This window comes from Manis pentadactyla, chromosome 5, assembly GCF_030020395.1.
Source record: "Manis pentadactyla isolate mManPen7 chromosome 5, mManPen7.hap1, whole genome shotgun sequence".
NCBI lineage: Eukaryota > Metazoa > Chordata > Mammalia > Pholidota > Manidae > Manis > Manis pentadactyla.
In genome coordinates, this window is record NC_080023.1 from 163,377,908 (window position 1) to 163,400,659 (window position 22,752).

At 51.9% G+C, this 22,752-nt stretch overlaps 1 protein-coding gene across 3 annotated transcripts in view; it reads left to right on the plus strand.

The window, feature by feature from the left end:
- MYBL2 (MYB proto-oncogene like 2) overlaps positions 1-20,226 on the plus strand; it is a 35,236-nt gene extending 15,010 nt beyond the window's left edge. For 2 of the 3 annotated variants that reach the window (XM_057503009.1, XM_036902225.2), the window contains exons 3-14: positions 415-486; positions 1,457-1,549; positions 1,757-1,977; positions 3,970-4,132; positions 5,552-5,839; positions 8,529-8,942; positions 10,969-11,108; positions 15,416-15,515; positions 16,779-16,892; positions 17,648-17,752; positions 18,982-19,128; positions 19,689-20,226. In XM_057503009.1, coding sequence (XP_057358992.1) covers positions 415-486; positions 1,457-1,549; positions 1,757-1,977; positions 3,970-4,132; positions 5,552-5,839; positions 8,529-8,942; positions 10,969-11,108; positions 15,416-15,515; positions 16,779-16,892; positions 17,648-17,752; positions 18,982-19,128; positions 19,689-19,817 — 1,986 coding nt within the window. In that variant the 3' untranslated portion in view covers positions 19,818-20,226. Of the gene's footprint in view, positions 1-414; positions 487-1,456; positions 1,550-1,756; positions 1,978-3,969; positions 4,133-5,551; positions 5,840-8,528; positions 8,943-10,968; positions 11,109-15,415; positions 15,516-16,724; positions 16,893-17,647; positions 17,753-18,981; positions 19,129-19,688 lie in introns of those variants that run through there. The other variant, XM_057503010.1, reaches the window with a different exon arrangement.
- Positions 20,227-22,752: the final 2,526 nt, after the last annotated feature.

The following is a 22,752-nucleotide window of genomic DNA, read 5'->3' on the forward strand; positions in this document are numbered from 1 at the left end:
TGGCTTTCCAGCCTGCGTGTGGTGTGTCCCCTGCTGCCCCCCGGCCCCTGCCCCCAGAATCCTCTTGCACGTGCTTCCTGCACTCTAGACACTTGGCTTCCTTTGAGCCTATGTACCTTGGTCTCCCTGAGTAGGCAGTCACCACATACCTCTCCAAGCCCCCAGCACAGGTGGCTCTACTTCTGTTTGTGGGAGCCTCTGATTAGCATCTGTCCTCCTCTAAATCCTAAGTCCCACAAGGCTGGGGCAGCTGAGCTGCTGCCTGTTGCATGTCTTTAGTACCTGGCATGCACATAGTAAGTGCTCACTTTATGACTGAGTGAATGAGGCTGTTCCTTTTGGAGAGGTCTCTTACACAAATGTCTGCTTTTTGCACTTGTGGGACTGAACCCCCTTTCTTTCTGTTGTTGGCAGGATGAGCAGCTGAGGACCCTGGTGAGGCAGTTTGGACAGCAAGACTGGAAGTTCCTGGCTAGCCACTTTCCTGTGAGTGCCGCCCCCTTGAGGCCCCTCCCCCAGGGACAAAGGTTCAGGGTGACCAGACAGTGTGCCTGGGACAGACCTGCCAAGGAGAAGGAAAGGGAGTCCTTACCAAGCCCCACCTTGGTCCAACAAAACACTTTTCTTAGGCCCTTTCTTCCCAAGCCAGAACTCGAGGCACAGGGACTGAAGCCGGTGCACTCAGCAGCTTCCGGAAGCCCCATGCCTTGAAGCTCTGTGATATTTGCAGCGTGTGAATAGCGGTATATTTGCATTTCTTCCTGAATGTCAGGATCGAATTGTACTGTTTCTTGACAGATAAAACTGAGGGGAAATGATAGTGTCAGCAGGCTTCATGGGGAGGACCCCACAGAGCAGTGTTAGAGCCTCCTGGGGATGCAGGTCCCTCTCAGATTCCCCACCCCAGGACAGCTGTTATCTTGTGGAGAGGGGAAGTGGCAGGAGCTGCTGTCTCACTTCCTGGGTCACTCAGGCAGCTCAGAGACCAGGTTCCTGACCCCTTCTGCTCCATCCCCATTCCCCTTCCATGGGACCTGAAACCTTCAGTGAAGTAACACCCTTCCAAAGGCAAGCAAGGATCCCCAACATACCTGACAAGCTTTTTACAGGGGTTTAAAGTAAAAACAGGCAATTGCCATGTACCTCTCCACGCCCCCAGCACGGACGGGTCTACATCTGTTCGTGGGAGCCTCTGATTAACATCTGCCTCCTACTAGACCCTAAGTCCCACAAGGTTGGGACAGCTCAGCTGCTGCCTGCTGTATCTCCCAGTGGTGGCCCCTGCTTGGGTTAGGGTGGCATTAGGCATCTTCCCACAGGGAAACCATGCGTGTTTTTGCATGTTTGTAGTGTGTGATGGGAGCAGAGAACAAGACAGAACCCATGTGAGGTGTGCCTGGTCCCAGGACCTAAGGCCGCCACCCAGAGATCCCACAGATTCCTTTTCCCTCCCCAGAACCGCACTGACCAACAGTGCCAGTACCGGTGGCTGAGGGTCTTGAATCCAGACCTCGTCAAGGGGCCATGGACCAAAGAGGAAGACCAAAAGGTAATCCTGGGACATAGCTGCACACTCAGTGGGCCATTGCCCCCCACAGCGCATCAAGGGATCGTGAGGCTGCCCTGGGGGGCAGTGGGGGCACGTGTCAGCCTGCTGGCTGGTGAGTTGCACCTCGCAGGGCTGCATCACAGCCTTCGCAGAGTGAAGGTGCTAGGGTGGCCTGCCCCGCTGGCTTCACACGGGCCTTCCTCCAAGGTCATCGAGCTGGTCAAGAAGTACGGCACAAAGCATTGGACCCTTATTGCCAAGAACTTGAAGGGCCGGCTGGGGAAGCAGTGCCGTGAGCGCTGGCACAACCACCTGAACCCTGAGGTAAAGAAGTCCTGCTGGACTGAGGAGGAGGACCGCATCATCTGTGAGGCCCACAAGGTGCTGGGCAACCGCTGGGCTGAGATTGCCAAGATGCTGCCTGGGAGGTGAGCTGCCTCTTGGAGCTGGAGGCTGGAGTGGTCGGTGCTGTTCCCAGGGCCTAAGGGCACCTGCTAGCTGTCGGGGGGATATTCCCGAGTCACTCATCTCTCTGGGGCTGTTCGCTTTGCACAGAAATGAATGAATCCTTTTGGATTCCTGCCTGGGGTTGCCTAGGCATCTCTGTAGGGACTTCTGAAGCAGGGCAGGCAGGGAGAAGGGGCCTGTGGGCCTCCCGTTCAGTATGCAGATTTTCACTTGCTCTGTATTTCAGCTCCCTGCCTTATCTATCCCTTGGTCTCTGCTGCAGCCAGGGTTGCCTGCTCACTTTTTCTAGAGAATAAACTTCTGCTGTTGCCTATAAAGTCAGGGCCAGGATCTGGGCGTCTGAACCATGCTCTGTTCTCTCCTGGCTGGGCCTGGTCCCTGCAAACCCTGGGGTTCTGTGGGCAGCATTGGGAAGACTGGGCCCCATTCCTGCGAGAATCTCCGGGTCAATTCCCCGTCTCCTGGAGTTGCTTATGGCTCCCTAAACTGCTGTCCGTTTCCTGGAAGCTTATAAAAAAATATATTTGTCTCCCCTATTCTTTATGTCTTTGTGCCTTTCTCCTTCCCTTGCTTTATTTTTAATCCTCTTTGTCGTGGCAGAGCGGTCCTGGGAAGGAGAGGAGGTAAAAAAAAATGCCAAGTGGTGCATTTCCCCTGAAGTCTGCAGTGTTCTTATTTTCAAAACTCGAACCTGAGCGTGTCATCCTTTGGGCACTTCTGACTAGTTGACTCCAGCCTCTCTTGGCATGGCCTGCTTGGCTCAGCTGATGCCACCAGCCTCGTTTTGACACACAGCCCCCCTTGCTCCCTTGCTGGGCTTCGCCACTGCTTGCTCCTCACTCAGTCCCTCAGGCAGACTGTGCTCTTTTCTGAGGATTCCCTGTGCTGTGCTGTTGCTCCCGAACACTCTGCTTGTGTCTCTTGTGTGGCCAGTGTGCTCCCTTCGTGCTCACTGGGGCTGTTGCCTGTCCTTCCAGACTGTGAATGGTCCCCAGCAACCTCCCTGTAGTAAGTCCAGACCCTGCCCCTGCCCGGTTAGCTGCAGGTCAGCTTGTCCCGACAGCTTGCGGTGGGCATGACTGGAGATACAGACCCTCTTCTTAGGCTGGTGGCTTAGTCAAGCTGTTACTCTCTGTTCACAGAGGGAAAAGTAAGTAGTCTGCTTGGAGTCCCAAAGACAGAGGTACCTGCTGTGTGTCCCACTTCTAAACTACCCTGTTGCTGTGGCCTGCACAGCTGTCCTGCCGAGGGCTGCTTGGGCTTCCATAGCGCTCTGCCCCGCCTGTGCATATAGAGCACCACATGCTTCTGTGCACTGCATTTCTGGGCTACCATGCTATATATGTCATACACTGTACCTACTTGACTCTCCATCATTTTGTACTACTGTGCCATCTGCTCCCCTCCTGTACTTCTCTGCATTTCTGTACCACTGTACTCGTGCTTTATATACATGCGTGTCTCTATTAGTCTTCAGCAAGTAATGGAATAGGGACTAGTCCTCTGATTGGCAGAGAAGCCTAGGCTCAGAGTGAGCAGTAGCCGCCCCCTCCTGTGTCATCTAGCCTTGCTCTCTGGGAGGTGAACAGGGCTTGCATTCTAGGCCAATGAGCCTCAGGCTGGGGGTGAGAGGCCAGCGATGTGCTGTGGTTTTGACAGCTGCAGAGTGAGTAGGGAAGGGAGTGAGGTTCCAAAAACATTTCTGTCCTGTGATTTCCCCATAGGGTGAATAAAACCTTGGCCTATTTTGCCGAGGTGAGTGGAAATGCTCTATAAACCTTAAGGGCCAGAAACATGTGCGACTTGATCTTAGTGCTAAGAGACCTGGATGTTGTTCATCAGGTTGAATCCTCATTTACAGAGTGGAAGCTCAACTCCGGGATGGTCATGTTATGCCTGGTGGCAACTGGGCCATGGAGCTGGGTTCAAATGTTCCCTGTTGGCCCTTGCAGGACAGACAATGCTGTGAAGAATCACTGGAATTCCACCATCAAAAGGAAGGTGGACACCGGAGGCTTCCTGAGTGAGGCCAGAGACTGCAAGCCCCCTGTGTATGTGCTGCTGGAGCTTGAGGACAAGGACGGCTGTGCTAGTGCCCACCCCCGGGAAGGCCAGGTGAGGCGGCTGTCCAAGGTGCTGGGCCACTGATAGCACTTGGCTCCAGGTCTCTTAGGATATTGCACTTGTATCTGACACTGTCTCATGTAATACCTGTTCTTATCCACAGCTGTCACCTTATCCACAGCTGTTCACTAGTTCTGCCACAGGGTCTCCTTGTGGGCTGTGAGTCCCTCACTAGGACCTTTACTTGTCACTCAACTTCTGTACATACCTGGCCCTTATCTGCTGCAGGTGAAGAATGACAGCAAGCTGACAAGTAAAATTGAAGATTAGGTTGAAAAGGTCCTGTTCTCATCAACAGCTTTCTTCTACCTGTTGTTCCCCTTGCAGGCTTTTTATACTAAAAATGTATTTGCAATTAAAAAAGAAAAGACAGGTTTATCAACTATAACTCACACATGGTAAAATTCGTTGTTTAGTGTATATAGTTTGGAGCCATAACAAAAACTACTGTCATGTAACCACCACAGGCAGCATATAGGACATTACTATCACCCCCAAATACCCTTGTGCCCTTCTCCATTAGCCCATCTCCCTCCCTTAGTTCCTGGCACCTCATTTGTTTTCTGTCTTCATAATATATGGTGTTCCTTAAAAAATCATGTAAGTGAAATCTATGGTATTCTGCTGCTATAAAAATGAAACCAGTATGCAGGTGTTAACATCTCCCACCCCCCATGCCAAAGCAACTTCTTGCTTGCAGCTCTAAGCTGCACCTCTAATGATTATTCTTAAAAAATAAAGATTTGAAGCAAGCGTTTCGAGGTAAGAAGATTTGACAATACTGGTTATGTGGTAGGTGATACTTCTTTTCACTGGTTTCCAATCTTCTGTAATCATGAACTATTGAATAATTTGTAATGCTTCCCCTTCCCTTTTCTTACCAGTCAGATAAATCTTGTTCACTGCTCCAGTTCTATAATGCCTCACTGGAGCATTACATTATGTTTTTGCTTGTTTCTTGATTTTTCAACTTGAGAGAATATCTCTTGATCCCCTGGTAGGATGTACCTATGGGGTAGCAAATTGCAGTATAAAGTGAAAATTAAAATGACTTCTTCCAGTCTGGATCCCCAACACATCTCCTAATCAGAGGAATTTACTTCTGATGCTTTCTTGTGTATATAAGTGATATGATTTCAAAACCTTTTACTGCTGATTGTGAGAAAGCATACATTCCACCAAAAAACTGGGCATCAGCAAACACGGAGAAGTTGCCTTTCAGGATAGGCAGAGTGGACCGTCCTTCCTTAGTCTCTGAAAATCCCGCTAGGCTGGAGGTCAGTTTGTTTACTAGGCTTTCGTTGCCTGGCACTTTTCTTTAGAATCAGATGCAGGTTGTTCGTCTTAGCTGGGATGCCCGCAAACTCTGTCTCCTAACAAATACCAAATGGTGTGCCCTGTGTCCAACAGGGAAGTCTTGTGACTGACTGGCCCCAAGGGCTCCCTGCCATGAAGGAAGAGGAGAGCAGTGAGGAGGAGGCCACAGCAGCCACTGCTTCTAAGGAGCAGGAGCCTGTCCCTGCGGAGCTGGACAGGGTGCAAACACCAGAGCCCTTGGAGGACTTCCCCAAGCGTGAAGACCGGGAGGGCTCCTCGCCGGAAACCAGCCTGCCCTATAAGTGGGTGGTGGAGGCCGCAAACCTCCTCATCCCTGCTGTGGGGAACAGCCTTTCTGAAGCCCTGGACTTGATCGAGTCGGTAATGTTGACCAGAGCACTTTACAGTGGGCCCAAAGCACCGCTAGCAGGGAGTACCTGTGTCATGGCTGAGCATCCCTCTGTTTGCTCTGTTGTCCTGCTGACATTTACCAAGCTGATGCTGAGTGCCTGGCCTGGAGCCAGGGCCTGGGGACAGACACCAAGATAGTTGCCATGTAGTCCCTGGCTCCAGGGAGCTCCAGACTCATGCTGACTGGTGCAGGGTTGGGTGGGAGGGCTCCCTAGAGGTGGTGCTGTACCAAGAGAGCAAGGGGAGGGTGTCAGGCTATAACAGCACAGGACAGCAGGATCTTTGATCACCGCAGATGGCTCTCAGGGCCTGGGAAGTGCCTGCAGCCGAAGTGGTCAGCAGGTCTGATAACTCAGTGGAACAGCCCTCCAGGCCGCACTAGCTGTGGGTTGTGCCCCTTGCAGGAGAGCTCCTTCGTGGGGGCTGCACTGCACCTCTTAGTGTCACATCTGCAGCTACATCAGTCAGGCCTGTGGTGAGGGGTGGCTTTCAGGAAGTGATGGGCAAGGGGCCTGCCATTCAGGAGGAGTGGAGATCACTGAGAGGCTTCCCAGGTGGGCTTCCCTCCCCTTGCTAAAACGGCACTATTATTGAATACTACGAAATACTAGGCTCTGACTTTACTGTACAGTGCACACACTATCATGTGAGTGGTGTCCTTTCTTTGTGTTTTGTAGGTGAGGTGGAGGCTCAGAGAAGTTAAGTAGTATACCCAAGGTCACACAGCCAAGTAAGCTTGGTGGCCTTGACCGTTGTGCTGTGCTCTCACTGTCTTGTCCAATGAGAAGTTGGATGGTACAGTCTCCAGGCCCCTCTGGCTCTGGGTCTCAACGCTGAAGGGATTGCAGAGTAGATTGAGAAGCAGATCTGTTGTTCAGCAAGCTCTGATGCTGTGTGGTCCCTCGGGGTCTGCTCTGTGCTCAACACTGTTGGCATTTCATGGAGTTATCTCCCTTCGTCCTCAGGCTGTTCTTTATCTTCTTCTACTTGGTAGGCACAGAGAATAGGACAGGGGAGCTCACTCTTATCTGGCACCCACTGTATGCTGTGTCCAATGCTTCATTAATTCCATATCTAACATTTGAGTGCCTGCTGTGTGGCAGGCTCATTACTTGGTACTTAAAATACATGCTCTGTTAGTCCTGTTAGTTCCAGCGCTGTGAAGTGGGTGGTAGTTCATCACTAGTGAGGGAATCCCACACTCAGAGAGGTTAGGAGATTTGTCCAACATCACACAGCTGGTGAGTGCTTATTTCAAGAATCAGGCCTTGTCCAGCTCTAAGCTCAAGCTCTTTCCATGATGACCTTCAGTGGCTAATTGTGCAGTTAATTGCAATTGCAGAAATGCTATCTGTCCTTCCTGCAGCACCTCTAGGCAGTCCTTTTAGGAGGTGCTTCTGGTCTAGTACATGCTGTCTGGGGCCATCTCAAGTTAGAGATTACTGCTGGGAGTGTGGGCCTGAAGTCAGTGCTACTGCCCAGGCTCCTGCCGATGCCAAGGAACAGAAATCACCATGAGGATCTGGGTCCACTCAGGGTCAAACCTCCAGGGACCAGAGTGGAAGCTTCTGTCTCCAGAAGCCCTTGGCTGGGCTATAATTTATTGGGCAGAGGTGGGAACACCTGGTTATGCTTCTCAGTGTGGGTTTTAGAAATTTAGTGACTTTGGCCTGATTGTACCTCTCTGGCCTGTGTTCCTCCATTATGAAAGGAGGAGAGTAATGCTTCCCTGGCAGGGTTGTTGTGGGATTGGAAGCAACTTAGCTGAGATGGTCAAGGAGGCACCCACAATTGACAGGCTAGTGGGGTGGTGCCTCCTCTCCAGGAGTGTGGCCAGCAAATCAAGACCCTTAAGCCTGGTCACACAGTCTTGGGCCTCAGGTGCCCACTTCTGGTAATCTATGTTAATAAAGATGTTATTTTTAATTTTAAAAAATTAGGGGAACAAACCTCAATGTCCAACAGAAAGGGGATAGTTAAGTAACTGATATAATCACATGACGGAATATTTCGCAGTCATAAAAACTGTTAAAGAAGTTGAAAATTTTTTTACCATAATAACTAGTATTTACTAATAGTAAACATTTAACTCATAGGTAATAGAATTAGGTACTATTATAATTTAAGTGGGAAAAGCAGGATGTAGAAATGATTTATACTCAGGTTAAAAACATGCAAAATTCTAGATAACACAGACACATGTAAGTGGTAAAATGGTAAAGACATGCATGAGAATGGTAAACACAATTCAGGCAGTGGTCTCCTATTTTCAGGGAGAGGATGTGAGCAGGAGGTGGAAAAGGGTGTCAGTGATGAGGTTTTATTTCTAGACTTATTGATGGGGATGTGATTCCTCTTTTGTCTATTTATTTGTGCCTCTTGTATATGTGTTGCTTAGAACATTTTTAAAAATAACAGCAAGCAACCATATGCACAATATGACTTCAGTTATAGTTACCAATATAGATACACAGACATAGAAGGGTCTTCAAGGAAATGCAAGACAAGGAAATGCAAGAAAATGTTAATGATGGTCATTCCTGGACTTTGGGATCACGCTTGGCACTCATGTATTTTCCTTTAATGAGTGAGGTTTTTTTTGCATCAGCGGGTAGAAAAGCAGAGCCATTGCAGCTCTTCCTACACCCCCTCTGGGCAGGACCCTGATGCTTGGTGTGACCTGAGTAAATTTGACCTCCCCGAGGAGCCTTCCGCCGATGGCAGCTTTGGCAACAGCCCGGTGCCGCCTCAGCCACCCCAGCCGCAGCAGGCTCCCCTGCACCGCCAGCTTGTCGCTCCGGTGCCCAGTGTGACCGAGTACCGCCTGGATGGCCACACCATTTCAGACCTGAGCCGGAGCAGCCGAGGCGAGCTGATCCCCATTTCCCCCAGCACTGAAGTGGGGGGCTTTGGCATCAGCACGCCACCCTCGGTGCTCAAGCGGCAGAAGAAGAGGCGTGTCGCCTTGTCCCCCGTCACGGAAAAGAATGCCAGCCTGTCCTTCCTGGACTCCTGCAACAGCCTCACCCCCAAGAGCACTCCCGTCAAGACCCTGCCCTTTTCTCCATCCCAGGTGTGTGGGCCTCACCCCGGTTGCTCACTGGGTTTGGTTTGCGGACTGCCAGTGCCCAGTACTGGGGCCTGGTGCACAGGCATGTGCCACTCAGCTAGTGTTCGCTGAGCATCTGCTGTGTGTGAGGCTCTGTACTACGTGTTGGGGACATGGGGTGAGCAAAACTAGACCTGGTTCTGCTCTCACAAAGCTTACACTTTGGTAGGAATACCAGTTAATAAAAGGCAAATAGATACGAAATCTGGTATGAAGGAGAAGGCTCACAGATGATGACAATCTAGTCTGGGGAGGTTGTCATCCAGGAGGGCTTCTGTGAGGAGGAAGAATTGCTTGAGCTGGGGAACAGTAGATTATAATCAGCAAAAAAGGGAAGGCACTGCATGGCCTGTTTGTTAAAAAAATCAATTCATTGAGCATCTATTTCATGCCAGACTAACAGGCACTGGGGTGCAGAGGTGAAGATGATATCCCTGCCCTTGCCAAGGATGGCCATATTGGGGACAGGCTTATAACAGGGCTGACCAGGATGGAATTGGGAATGGCCATTACTAAGTTGTTGAGATCCCAGGTCCTGCTTCCTGGGGCTCTGTATATATACATCCCACAGAGGGCTGAGGAGGTGCCCTGTCTTTCCTAGATGTCGGGGATGTGCTTGGGCTGCTTCGAGATATCTGAGCTGGGTTTTGTTAGTCAGTGGGCTGGAGCAAAGGTGTGGAGATGGGGAGAACAGAGTGCAGGTGTGAGATCCAGAGCTGGACCTGATGGGGGTGGGGAGTGGGGGCAGTGGGAGGACGGGTGGGGTAGGGTCCAGGAGGATGGACTGGGAGGTGGGTGAGAGGCTTGGGGTGTCTCTTGGTCTGCTCCCATCCGTGAGGATGGGAGGCCCGGAGGTGGCACAGGTTCAGGCTGTCAACCCCAAAGCCCAGTGTAGGATCCTGAGCAAGTGAGGCCAGGTCTGCTCATTGGGAGACCAGTGGTGTTTGCTGAGAGGCCCTGTCTTAGTCTCCTAGGACTGCCATTACAAATACCACAGACTGGGGTGGGGCTTAACCCACAGAAACTGCCTCACAGGCCTGGAAGTTGAAATCAAGGTGTGGGCAGAGTCGGTTTCCTCTGAGGCCTCCCTCTGGCTTGTAGACGGCCGTCTCCTTTCTGTGTCTTCATGCAGTCTTCTCTCTGTGTCTGTGTCCTCATTTACACTGTGTGATCTTAGAAGGACAGCAGCTGTGTTGGTTTAGGGCCCAACAATATGATGTCATTTTGCCATAATCACCTCTTTAAAGGCCTTGTCTCCAAATAGTCACACTCTGAGGCCCTGTGGGTTAGGGCTTCAGCGTATGTATGTAGGGGGGTGGCACCAGTCAGCCCATAACGCCCCAGGTGAGCACTGCCTGCTAGAGAAGGTAGGCAGCAGAGCCCTGAGCTGCACTAACAAAGCCAGGTGATGGAGGGCATGCTTGTACTGGACTTGAGGGCTGCAGGTGGCCTGGAGCTACCAGGGCCACTGGGATGGGGCAGAAGGTGCTGCAGACTGGCTCAGACCTGGGTTTGAGTCCTGTCTCCAGTACTCAGCACAAGAATCTAACCCTAAGCCTCTAATCTCTAAATAGGGTCATAATAGTATGTAGGTCCTGGAAAATCTGAAAACTAGTCAATTCCTGGTGTAAAGTGCTGATCATTGGCCTGAGAAGCTGCTCTTAAATGTCCCCATCACCAACCTTAATCCTTCTGTCTCCTAGCCCCAGGCCATTTAAGAGCTCCCCCTCCTAAGTGCTGCTCTCACTTTCTTTTGCCCTACCTGTGCTGTCTGCGTCTTGGCATGGAGCGGGAGACAGCTTTCCCCCAGCCTGGCAAGGCGAGGACTGGGGGGCATGACAAGCCGAGGGGTCTGCATGAGCCCAGCTGATCTGACCTGGTCTCTGTTCTCAGGTGTCTGACGGAGGGGGGCTGCTCCTAGGTCACGAGGGAACTTCTCTCACCACCCCCGGCTGTCACGTTGTCCTGTTTCCTTTCTCTTCTGTGGCAGTTTCTGAATTTCTGGAACAAACAGGAGACACTGGAGCTGGAGAGCCCCTCGCTGACGTCCACCCCGGTGTGCAGCCAGAAGGTGGTGGTCACCACACCCCTGCACCGGGATAAGACACCCCTGCACCAGAAACATGCTGCGTGAGTGCTCTGCCAGCCCCCTGCTGGCACAGCGAGGCTAGCCTGGTGGGACTGGCCCTGGGGGAGGGGCCCCCTTGGAAAAAGACCTGGGACTCTTGTTTCCGGGAAGCCACCTCCATCACGTCACTGCGTCCTTCATTTTTGTCAGTATGGTCTGGTCCTTCACCTCTGTTCTTTTATCATTTTTGTTTTTTAGTTTGATGGGCTTCTAATCTCAGGAATGGAGAGAGTCCAAAATGCCACTTCAAACTTAAATCTCTCCAACTCTTAGGAGTTTCAAGTGCAAATGCACTGTGATTGAGGAGCCATGTGAGCGGGACAGTGGGTCGCTGCCTGGTTCTCCATCTCTGTGGAGCCTGGTGGGGAGGGAAGGCCGTGAGCCCTCAAAGCCCGGGGTCTTGCCCTCTGGAGCGTGTACAGGCTGCCTACCTGCATGCTTTTACAAAAGTGCCTTCCCATATTGTGCTTCCTTTTTTCGGCCAGACTGAATTTCAGGGAGGGAGAGTTGCTTAACTGCGTCTGCTATTTGCATTTGCTGCAGGAGAAGCACTGCTCTTTGTTACTTCTCCAGTAAGGTACGTAACTGAGGGATCAGATCAGCAATTAGAGTCCTCGTACTGATGCATAACTTCAGAGAAGACAGATGACTCCTGTGGTCAGAAATCGACAGCTGACCTAGAATTTAACATAAATACATGTCATGAGAAATGATTCTCTAGTCAAGCCAGCGTCCTGAGCATTAAATCAAACCCTTCAGATATGCTGGAACCCAAAAGCATTGGTACTTCTCTTTCTCCTTTTCCTTCTCAGCCATGTTCCTAATCTGCTGCTCCAGCTTCCCTGTTTTCTTCCACAGGAAGCAGCGTTTCCCGTGCCCTCACTTGCTCTCCAGCTCCCCGCTGCCATGTGGTAGTTTGTTCCTTTTCTTTGAAGGTCATCCTTCAGAAGACCTGCAGTGGGTCTGCAGGTGACGAGTTACAGCTTTTTGTGTAGCTGAAAAAGTTACCTTAAGTTTTGAAAAGGTAACTATCCTCAGTGTTTTTACTGAGGCTAGACCTCCAGGTTGACAGATTTTTTTCTTTCAGCCTTAAAGATGTTGCTCCCCATCATCTGGCTTGTACTGTTTTATCATCGGTTTTGAACAATTTGATTGTGATATGCCGTGATGTGAATTTCTTATGTTTCTTAGGTTGGTGTTCGCTGAGCTTCTTGGATCTTTGAGTTTTTCATCAAATTTGGAAACATTTCAGCCACTCTATCTTTGAATATTTTTGGGGGGCCTCCTGCCTCCAGTGCTCTTGAGGGACGCCACGGTTGCACATTTGTTCAGCTACTTGGAGTTGTCCCACAGCTTACTGACATCATTTTATGTATATATATGTATGGGTTTTTTTTATTTGTTTCATTTTGCTACTTTCTACTGTAATGTCTTCAAGTGTACTAATGTTTTCCTCTGCCGCATCTAATCTGTGGTCACGCCAGCTAGTGCATTTTTAATCTCAGGTATTATGGTCTCCCATTTCTACAAATTCAGCTGGATCTGTCTGAATGAATATTTAGTCCATCTCTACTTCACTTTTCAGCCACATGAAACAATAACTTTAGTGTCCTTGTCTGCTGATTTTATTTAGCCTGTGTATCAGTTCAAAGTCCATTTCAGCTGATGGGGGCTTTTGTTTGGTATCTTGCTGGGGTTATTTTCTGCTGCTTTTTACATCAGATTGGGTGCCAGATGTGAATTCTCCGTTGTTGTGTGCTATATATTTTTGTACTCCTGTGAAGTTTTTTGAGGTTTGTTCTGGGATGCAGTTAAGCTGCTAGGAAATAGTTTGATCCTTTTGTATCTTTTAAGATGTATGGATGGGACCAGATCAGCAGTATATTCAGGACCCGCCTGAACCCAGTGTCCTGTGAATAAGGCTTCCCAGTCTGCTGGCGGGAATGAGCGCTCTCTCCAGCCCTGTGTGTTGAGGACTGTTTGCCTCTGATCTTTTTGTGTGGTTCTTCCCTTGTCTCAGGCAACCTCCTCAGGTGTATGTACGTTGTTAGTGCCCTGCTGAATACGTGACAAGTCTGGGGTTCTCTGCTTTCTGGTGCTCTTGCCAACTCCAGCTGCCCAAGTCTCCCTGGACACTCACTGCGGTCTCTGAGCCCAGGAGCCTGCCCCGCATCAGCAGCTCTCCCCTCCCGGTGCTGTGCCCAGAGCAGGCGGCTCATCTCCTTGGCCTCCCGCCGCTCAGGGGTCACTGCCTTTGTTGCCTGATGTCCAGTGTCTTGAAACCTGTAGTTTATCCTGTGTTTTGTTGTTTTAGGCAGGACAATAAGTCTGGTACCTTGTGTCCCATTTTGGCCAGAAGTGAAGATCTGCTTTATTTTTAAATCCAGATTGTGGTCACAAAAGACTTTTTCAGTTTTCATTAAATAAAACCCAGTCAGTATATAGGATTTCAGATGGTGATAGAAACTATGGGGGGAAATTACATGGGCCCGGGGAGCACAGAGTAACGGTGAGGGGTTTTTAACTTAGTAGGACATCAGGGATGGCCCCTGGTCAGGGACAGCAAATTCTGATACCTATCCAGCCCTTATTCCTCTGTATACACCCTTTTTTCCCCTCCCTGGATCCTTATAGGGGTGTTTTTGGGTTTGTTTGTTTCCTTGTGTGCTTTTTTTAGTTATTCCTGAAATTTGCCAGGCTACTTACTGGTGTGCTTATCTCTATTAACTTTTTCCTCCGAATTTTCATTTCAAACTCAAGACTCGGACTTTGAGCTGAGAAAATGTGCTGTGTTTTCTTTTAATTGTTTCTCTAGTATTTGTCCCTTTTTCCTCCGCCTCAGGCTTCCTTTCCTACAGAGTCTCCTCTGTATCTACATCTGTTCTCATCTTCATATCCTTGTTCACCTTAAGCCACTTCGAACTCTACGAGGATGTCACGGATTGTCTTCCGATTCACCAGCTGCGTTCTGCAGCTGCCCATGTGCCGAGTCCTCTAGCTTATGGATTTGTCGGTGTTCCCTTTTCAAGTGGGCCTCCCTCAGTTTTCTAACATCTGTATTCCCAGTTCTTGCTGACACCATGGATTAGAAAGGTTCTAGAGTTTTCTCATGTTGGCTGTAAAAGCTCCGTGTCCCATAGAGATGTATGTCTGGTCCTGAGGCTCAGTCATCTGTTTGAACTGTGAGATGCTTGCCCATGTTCTCTTTGTGCAGAGTGGGGTCTGTGTGTGTCCATGTGGGAGATAGCAAGGGTTCGTGAAGGGACTGTGTGGATCTCTGTCTGATTTCTCAGTCCTGAGGGACAAGAGAAAAAGGTTTGCACTTTCTCCGGCTTTTCATCTCCCCATGGAAGGGCTGACAGGCTGAGGGAAGCGGCCAAGTCCAGGAGTTGACTCTGCACTGAGTCCTTGACCACCTGGGTGTTTCTCACATCCTCTGACACAGTAAGGCTTCAGCAGTCAGCTGTGGTGGGGCACCTCTGGGTGACTGAGGTCACATGGGCCTGCTGCAAGGGGAGTCTGGTGCCCACCATCAGATCCGACATCTGCCCATGGCCAGCTGGCTGGGTCCTGGCCCTGTATCTCTGGTCTTGGCTGCGAGGTGCCCCGTCTGTCTCTTCCCAGAGGGTTTTTCCAGCACAGGCAGAAATGACCCACTGGTGGGGCCACATCTGATAGTAGCTTCCTAGTATTTCTGTTTGAGGACTAGACCTTCCCAAGTCTCTCTTTGCTATAGCTTCCCCTCCATGCTTCTGTCCCCACTGTGGTCATTGGAGGAGACTTGGGAAGAAGATAAGTGAAGCACATGCTCTGGCCTCCCCATCACTCACCTGCTGTCAGCTGTGCCATTCTTTAAAAACGCTGCGACTTTGTGCTCTCCGGAGAGAGCTTAGGGGGGAGGGCCTTGGTCTTCCTGCAGTTCCGCTTTGCTCCCCTGCCCCTCTCTCACTTGACCTGAAATGTGGCCTCCGACCCACTTTTTTTTGTGAAAAGTCCTAGCTATAGACTAATGACTGAGCAGCATTCTCAGCTTATACCCTCCTGGGACCAGGACCCTCTGACACTATTTCCTACTCTTCCCTGTTTCTGAGGGTACCCTTCGTCTAAGCTGTTAAGACACCTGGGGGTTGAGGAGGTGGGTGGGTGGATGAGTGCCATGGGAAGAAACCTTGAGCCAGGGTTTCCTCCCTGCTGCCAAGGCCAAAGGCCAGGTGGGGGGAAAGTGGGAGTCATGGATGGCCTGCAGCAGAGCAGCTGGTGTCTGTCCCCAACCCCATCATCACTAAGCCTCCTCCTCTGTCCCTGGCAGGTTTGTAACCCCAGATCAGAAGTACTCCATGGATAACACGCCCCACACACCCACCCCATTCAAGAATGCCCTGGAGAAGTATGGACCACTAAAGCCCCTGGTATGTGGTGTGGCCAGCTGGATCTGTGCAGTGGGGTCTCACATCCAGCCACTTACAGTGCACAGAGCCCTCCCGCTCTGAGACCTCACTGGATTCTCCCAACAGCCTTGAGAAGTTGCAGATATCCTAATTTTATAAATGGGTAGACTGAGGCTGAGTTACTTTTAATTAATCAGACTTTTCCTGAGCACCTGCACTGTACCAGGCAGGCACTGGCTGGTTGGTGCTGGACAGCTAGTGGCTGGCATCCTGGTGAATTGCAGACTGGGCTGGCGGAGACTGACATTAAACACGTGAATGCGTGCTTTCAGCACATCTTACATACTGGGAAAAAATGGGCAGGTGTTGGAATGGGGATGGATGGAGATGGACTTGCTTGGGTGCTGTGGCTAATTTGGTGAAAAGGCAACTTGCTCTTCAAACCAAAGCCTTTTGACTAACTGCTAGTTCTTTACAAAGCCGGGAAAGCCCCTCGATGGAGGGCTGGAGGTGGCCGGTGAAGGAGCACCTCAGCACCATGGGACTGCCCTTCCATACCCTGGCTCCCGGGAACAAGCTGACACCTTGGGTCAGGCAGGCATTTTGGAAACCAGTTGGAGGTGGTGAAAGGCAGGTGGCAGAGAAGCATCCAGCCTGTGTCTGCAGCATGTCCCCCTTCTACGTGGAGCCCCATGTGAAAGCCTCAGACCATGGGGGCCTGGCAGGGTACTAGTCGGCACTGCCCTTCCATGTCCCGATGGGGCTTTGGTACCCAGGCACTGAAACACCAGTGTGCTCTGTGCACGGTCAGGGGGTGCACCTGATGCTGGCACCTGCAGTAAAGGGCATAGGGGCTTTTAGATGGACTTCTCAGGTTCTCTGCCATCTGAAGCCCGGGAGGTCTCTTGGAGTCCCCAGAGAAATGCATCCAAGTATCTCCATTAGTGCAGGATCAAGGGGTGAGGAATGTGGGCTCTGAGCATGTCCAGGTTCTAACTCAACAGCTGTGTAGCCTTGCGCCAGGCTCTTGCTCTCTCCCAGCCTCTATTTCTATTCTGCAGAAGATGGCAGCTGTTGCACAGCTGTGTGAGGGTTTGCTGTGGTGGAGGCCTGGCCCACGGCAGCCCTCTGAGTTGAGGTCTGTCTGCTGTCCAAGGCAGGACACTTAAAGTTTATAAATAATGCATGTGAATCCAGTTCCCTGGCATGGGCCTCTGCTGCATTGTGCAGGACAGCCTCCCTGTGGCTGGGTGCAGAGCCTCACCTGGGCTGCCCTGCCCCTAGCCCCAGACCCCTCACCTGGAGGAGGACTTGAAGGAGGTGCTGCGCTCCGAGGCCGGCATCGAACTGCTCATCGAGGATGAAGGGAGGCCTGAGAAGCAGAAGAGGAAGACTGGGGTAAGTGGCTAGCCAGGGCAGGAGAGCCCGTAGGGCGGCTTGGGCAGGGGACAGTGGGGCCACGGGGAGGGGAGGGGACAGCTGGTACAACTGAGGCACCGGGGAGGGTGGAGCCGTGGCCCCTGGCTAGCTGCTCCCTGTGTGGTTATCCCTGGTGCTCGAGACCTTCCCCTCATCTCTTTGAACCAGTCTCTTAGTTATTTAACATGTCTGGACCCTTCTGAAGTGGGTCTGGGCTGGGTGGGTGGACAGAGACCCAGATGGGGTCGCTTCCTCCTGGAGTTGAGTGGGCCGACTCAGACACTGGACAAACATCAGAAACTGCATACACATGGCACTAAGGGAGTAGGAAGGCACAGAGCCAATTCCCAGGGAAATCCTTCAGGCATGGCCTGGTTTCTGAGCTTTGAGCCAGCGGGGGACAGTTAGTTCAGGTGAGGTGGAGAACTGGCAGGGGACACTGGTTATGGACACGGGTGGTGCTAAGGGCAGGGCAGGGGCTAGCCCAGAAGCCACACTTCTAGGTTGGCCTCTGTCCCACACTGTGTGTAGTTTCCCAGGGTGGAGGTTGGTGTTTGTGTTGCAGCATTTGCCAGGACAGTCTGATGGGTGCAGAGTCTGATGGGGCCAAAGTGCCCTGGTTCTGTGAGCGGTGGGGGGGTGGCTGGGGCAGGTATCCTCGAGGTGCTGATGGGCACCAGGGGAAACCTCAGACCCCTGCCCTGCCCTAACGGCCTCATCCTCCGCATCTCCAGCTGCGGCGGAGCCCCATCAAGAAAGTTCGCAAGTCCCTGGCGCTTGACATCGTGGACGAGGATGTGAAGCTGATGATGTCCACGCTGCCCAAGGCTCTGTCCTTGGTAAGGGGCCTGAGGGGGGGAGCACCGTCTCAGCCACCCTCCCCAGGGACTGCAGGGGCTCTTCTACCCCAGGGAAGGGGAGTCTCCCTGGAGGCTTCTGCCTTGAACCCTTCAGCTGTGGAGAGGAACCTGGAGGTCAGCTGGTCTGGGGGTTCTTGGACTGAGTGTCTGGGTTCCCTGCTCAGCAGGGAGGGGGCTGATGGGGAAGGTAGGGCAAGCACCCAGCCCTGCATCCATTGATGACAGCTCCGCTCAAGTCTTCCACAGGAGGGTTTTTGTTGGCAAGAGTTGCATTGCTAGAACACATTTGAAAACATGGCTCTGGGTCCCAGCATCTTCCCTTCCTGTGGGGATGACCCTGGAGAAGGTCCGTGTCCTGTCTCAAGGCACAGCCAGGTGGTTGGGGCACATCAGCCCTGGGATGGGGTGCTGTCTAGTTCCCAAGGCTGACCTGCAGGAGGGGGCTGTTGGCCTGTGCAGAGCCTAGGTCCCCAGAAACCATGCCACACTTGATCCTCACAGCTGATAATGGTGTGGCTCCATCTTTCCCTGGCTTCCCAGGGGAGACAGCAGGAGGCAGGTGGGGCGAGACAGATTCCTTATCCAGGTCTTACAAGGAAGACTACTGTGCCCACAGTCTTTGCAGAGAAACCTCAGCCTGCCCTGGGGTTCCTGCAGGCTGGGCACCCAGTGCCCTCCAGCCAGACCTGCAGAAGGCTGCCTCAGGCATGTGAAATAATTACCAAAAGAAAAGACCTATGGCAAGTGGTTAAGATGAGGGTGTGGAGTGGGGTGGACCTTGGTTGAGTCCTGCCACCAGCATTTACTGTCTGGGATCCCTAGGTTCCAAGAGCCTCAGGTTTTTGCCTGTGATAAGAGCAGAGTCCAGCAGACTGTCAAGAGGTGGTGGCCTGGAGGGTGTGGAGGCTGGGCACACATCGGGACATTTTGTGCAGCACGTATACTGGTCTCACAGTGCTTCGGGTCAGAGGAACCAGCATTGTTGCCATCCACGAGGTGCCAGGCCCTGAAACAGGCACTTTACAAATATGTCCTTAATCTTTGAACGGAGAACCCACCTGGAAGAGGAAACGGAGGCTCAGGACTGAATGCCCTACCTGAGAGATCTCCACAGCTGGGAGGTGGTAGTCCTGGGGTGGCTGTGTTCTTTTTCTTCCCACTAAGAGCTGGTGGCACAAGAATGAGTTGCAGTTTGATTTTTATTTCAGCCGACAAATGTCCCATCAGGCTCCTCCAGCCTCCTGCCAGGCATCAAAGAGGACAACAGCCTGCTCAATGAGGGCTTCCTGCAGGCCAAGCCCGAGAAGCCAGCGGGGGCCCAGAGGCCCCGGAACCACTTGCCAGCACCTGCCCCTGTGAGTGCTTGCTGGCCACAAATGTGGCATCATCCTTGGGGACTTGCTTTGCTGCCCTTCTCACCTCAGGGCCTTTGCACAGGCTATTCTGAATGCTCTTCTGTGGTTCTGTTTGCCTGATTAACTTGGACACCACTCTCAGGGAACTCTGTACCAGCAACCTCCGCCTCCAAACCACTCTTTGGTGGGCTCACTTGTAATTAAGTCATTCTATTTTGCTGCTTAGCAAAAGTCTGTCTCTGACAGCAGGGGCTGCCCTGGTTGCTCATATGCCAGCATATGCATGTATGAGTCCCTGGCTGCCCCTTCCCACCGCGGTGCCTGCATGGCTGTAGCATTTGCTCTCGTGGAAGCTGTTGCCATGTTGCCTGGTCCAGCCTCCTTGCTCTAGATCAGGGAGCTCAAGAGTGGTTGCCTCAGGGCCACCAGAAAGGTGGTGTGAGCACATGAAGACTTGTCGCTTCTAGAGGGAGGGAGAGTCATAGACATGTCCCCCACTCCTCCATAGCCAGGCAGCATGCTTCCCCCACCTGGGTGCTAATTCTTTTGCCTGCTCCCAGATGACCAGTGCCTGGAAGACGGTGGCCTGTGGGGGGACCAGGGACCAGCTCTTCATGCAGGAGAAAGCCCGGCAGCTCCTGGGCCGCTCAAAGCCCAGCCACACATCCCGGACCCTCATCTTGTCCTGACTTGCTTGGCTGTCACGAGAGCCCATTCTCATGTTTACAGGGGGCTGGGGAGACCAAGGTGGGTGTGAATTTGAGAGCCACACTCCGATGACCACCTGCAGGGAGCCTTCTGCCACCAGCCCCTCCCCAGACTGCTCAGGTGAAGACAGAGCAGAGCCACCCACTGTCCTGTCTCGGTGTATGGCTGCAGACGGTTTCTGGTGCTAACAGAACAAAGTCCCACCCCTGGGCCTGCCCTGCCCCCTCCTGGGTGCCATAGGAAGTCCCATTAGCTTCTCCCAAAGCCCTGGTCAGGCCTGGCCTCATCTCATACCCTGCTTTAGGCAGGGGGCATGGCCAGCGCTCTCCTTCCTTCCCTGAACCTGTTGGTAACATTTTTTTGAAAAAATAAAACTGCCTTTCTTGTGCGGCTGTAGACTCCACCTTTCTCCTGGGCCCTGCTTGTGGTTCACTGTGGTTCGCTGGTGACCCCGGGGCCCCAAGGAATATGGGGACCTGGGTCCTCAGAGTGCAGCCTTGTATGCATAGCCCAGGTCTAGGGCTCTGGACCTCCTGCCCCCAGGGGCCCAGTGTGCTGGGGGCAGCTCAGAGCTCGGGACTCCTGGCTGTTGGGAGGTGAGTGGGAGATGAATTGAGGCCTTGCCTACTCCTTGCCATGGGTGGCTGAACTGTCCTGTGATGAGCCCGGCCCTCAGGTCAGAGCAGGAAGCAAGGAGGAGTGATGGGCAGCACTGTCTGGTGTCAGTGGCCCTAACTTCCCTAGGCCGTGGAGTTGCAGCCTGGGCTTTGGCCTGCCCTGGTCATGGCTCCATCGGCAGACGGCACTTTGCTGGTCATTGGGGATTGATGGGCAGATGCCAGGTCTGAAAAGGTCTAGATGGGAAGTCGTGTTTCCAGCTGGAGTTCATGGGAGGGGCCCTGTGCCATTCCAGGGTCCGAGGGAGGTCACAGTTTACTGCATGGGGAGCTCCCTGGGCCACACTCACTGCTAGACTCCACTTGAGTGCCTCTGGTTCCTCAGGGACACGTGGGGGCAGGTCCTCTTACCTGCGGCCCCATCCTCCAGTAGGAAGACGGAGGACTCCAGGATTTAAACCTGTCTGACTCAGACACTCATCCCATGTGCAGGTTGCTTATGGGGTCCTGTCAGCATGGCAGAACCCTACCCAGGTCACCCCCATCGCTTCACAGCAGTTGTGCTTTGGTCCTGGCTGTATCCTAGTTCCTGCTCGAGATCTGTGGTGCAGAGACTCTGGGGACAGGGTTCCCTCTTCCCACCCCGACTCCCGCAGCCCATGTGGCCAAGCTGGACGCTCCAGCAGGTGCTGTGGCCCCGGCCGAGTCTGCCTCATGCCTATGCTTCTGCCAAGTTCCCACCAACCTCCCTCCCCCATACTCCTTCCCCTGGTCACGTGCAGGACCCAGGCTGTTAGTGCTGCCTGCTGGGCGGCCAGCATTGGTTAAACCACACAAAATTAGACAACATAGAAGTAGTAGAATTCATAAGTTTAATTTCTTTCCCCAGATGTAACCGTTGTTTATGGTCTAATAAAGTACTTCTCAAATCTCAGGTGCACATGAATTAGGGTGCTGTTAAAGTGCCAACTGCAGGAGGTTGTCAGGTGACCTGAGGCACTGTGTTTCCTGGCAAATGCTGAGTTGGGTGGGGACTGCACTTCCGAGTAGCAAGGATGTAACTGATGTATTCACCCACTTGGGGTAAAAATAAGATCCCATATTTTTTATTAATCAAATACAATGTTATTTGGCTGCTATTCATCAAATTCAGTTGATCAAAATCAATGAAGTAGGCTGTTCTTCCTGAGTGTTCACAGTATCTCCTAGAGCTCCACTAATCCCAGAGCTCAGTTGCAGTCCTGGCAGATTCAGGGCAGCGCCTCCCTGTGGTTTCCATGGTAATTGGCTGCTGCACATCCTCACCCCCACCCCATATGTCTCACATTTTAGGCAGTGAAAGTGCAGGAGAGGATTAGGTCCGGCTACAGTTACACATGTGCTCCTCCCACTTGCATGTAGCTTCTCGAGAGCAAGGAAGATAACCTGTTGTGTTCACTGCTTTATCCCCACCGTCTGATGAGTGCCTGGCACATAGTAGGTGCTCAACAAATATTTCTCGAATGAATAATGAAAAACGAGAGATGAACAACACTGGCCACTTCTGTGCGTTCATGAGCTAAGGATCTCCATGTTGGACTACTCAGGGTGGAGTTTTGCCGAGACCAAGGGAAGACCTGACTTTCTGCTTGACCACAGGGTCTAACCGAAATGTGTCCAGGGTCTGAGAGCTGCACCTGCATCTTGACAGCCTGTCCCACTTCCGCGCCAGCTGCTCTGGACACAGCCTCCTCAAGAGCCCAGAGGCCTCTTGCCTCATGCTTACCCCCTCCCAAATGTAGGCCTCCAAATCAGACCATGTCTGCCATCAAATTCCACCTGTCCGGGGTGCCCATGGCCTAACCTGATTCACAGTCTCTGCTCATGACTGATAACCTCAGAAACTTACATGCCAGACTCGGCTGTTTATGGTTGGTCTGTTTCAGTTGTAAAAATACAGAACAAAGATTACCATCTTAACCTTTTCTACTGTACAGCTCAGTGGTGGTTGCTATATTCACATTGCAATAGAGCTCTAGAACTTTTTCAGTTGGCAAAATTGAAGCTCTGTACCCATTAAACAACTCATCTTCCCCTTGTCCTAGTCCTTGGAAACCATCAACCATCATTCTGTTTTCTAAAGTTTGACTAACTATGTATCTTACATAAGTGGAATCATACAGTATTTGTCTTTCTGTGGCACCTTATCTGATGTCCTCAAGGTTTATCTCTGATGTATCACGTGTCAATTTTCCTTTTTAAGGCTGGCTGATATTCCATTGTATGTGTCACCACAATTTGCTTATCCAGTCATGTGTCG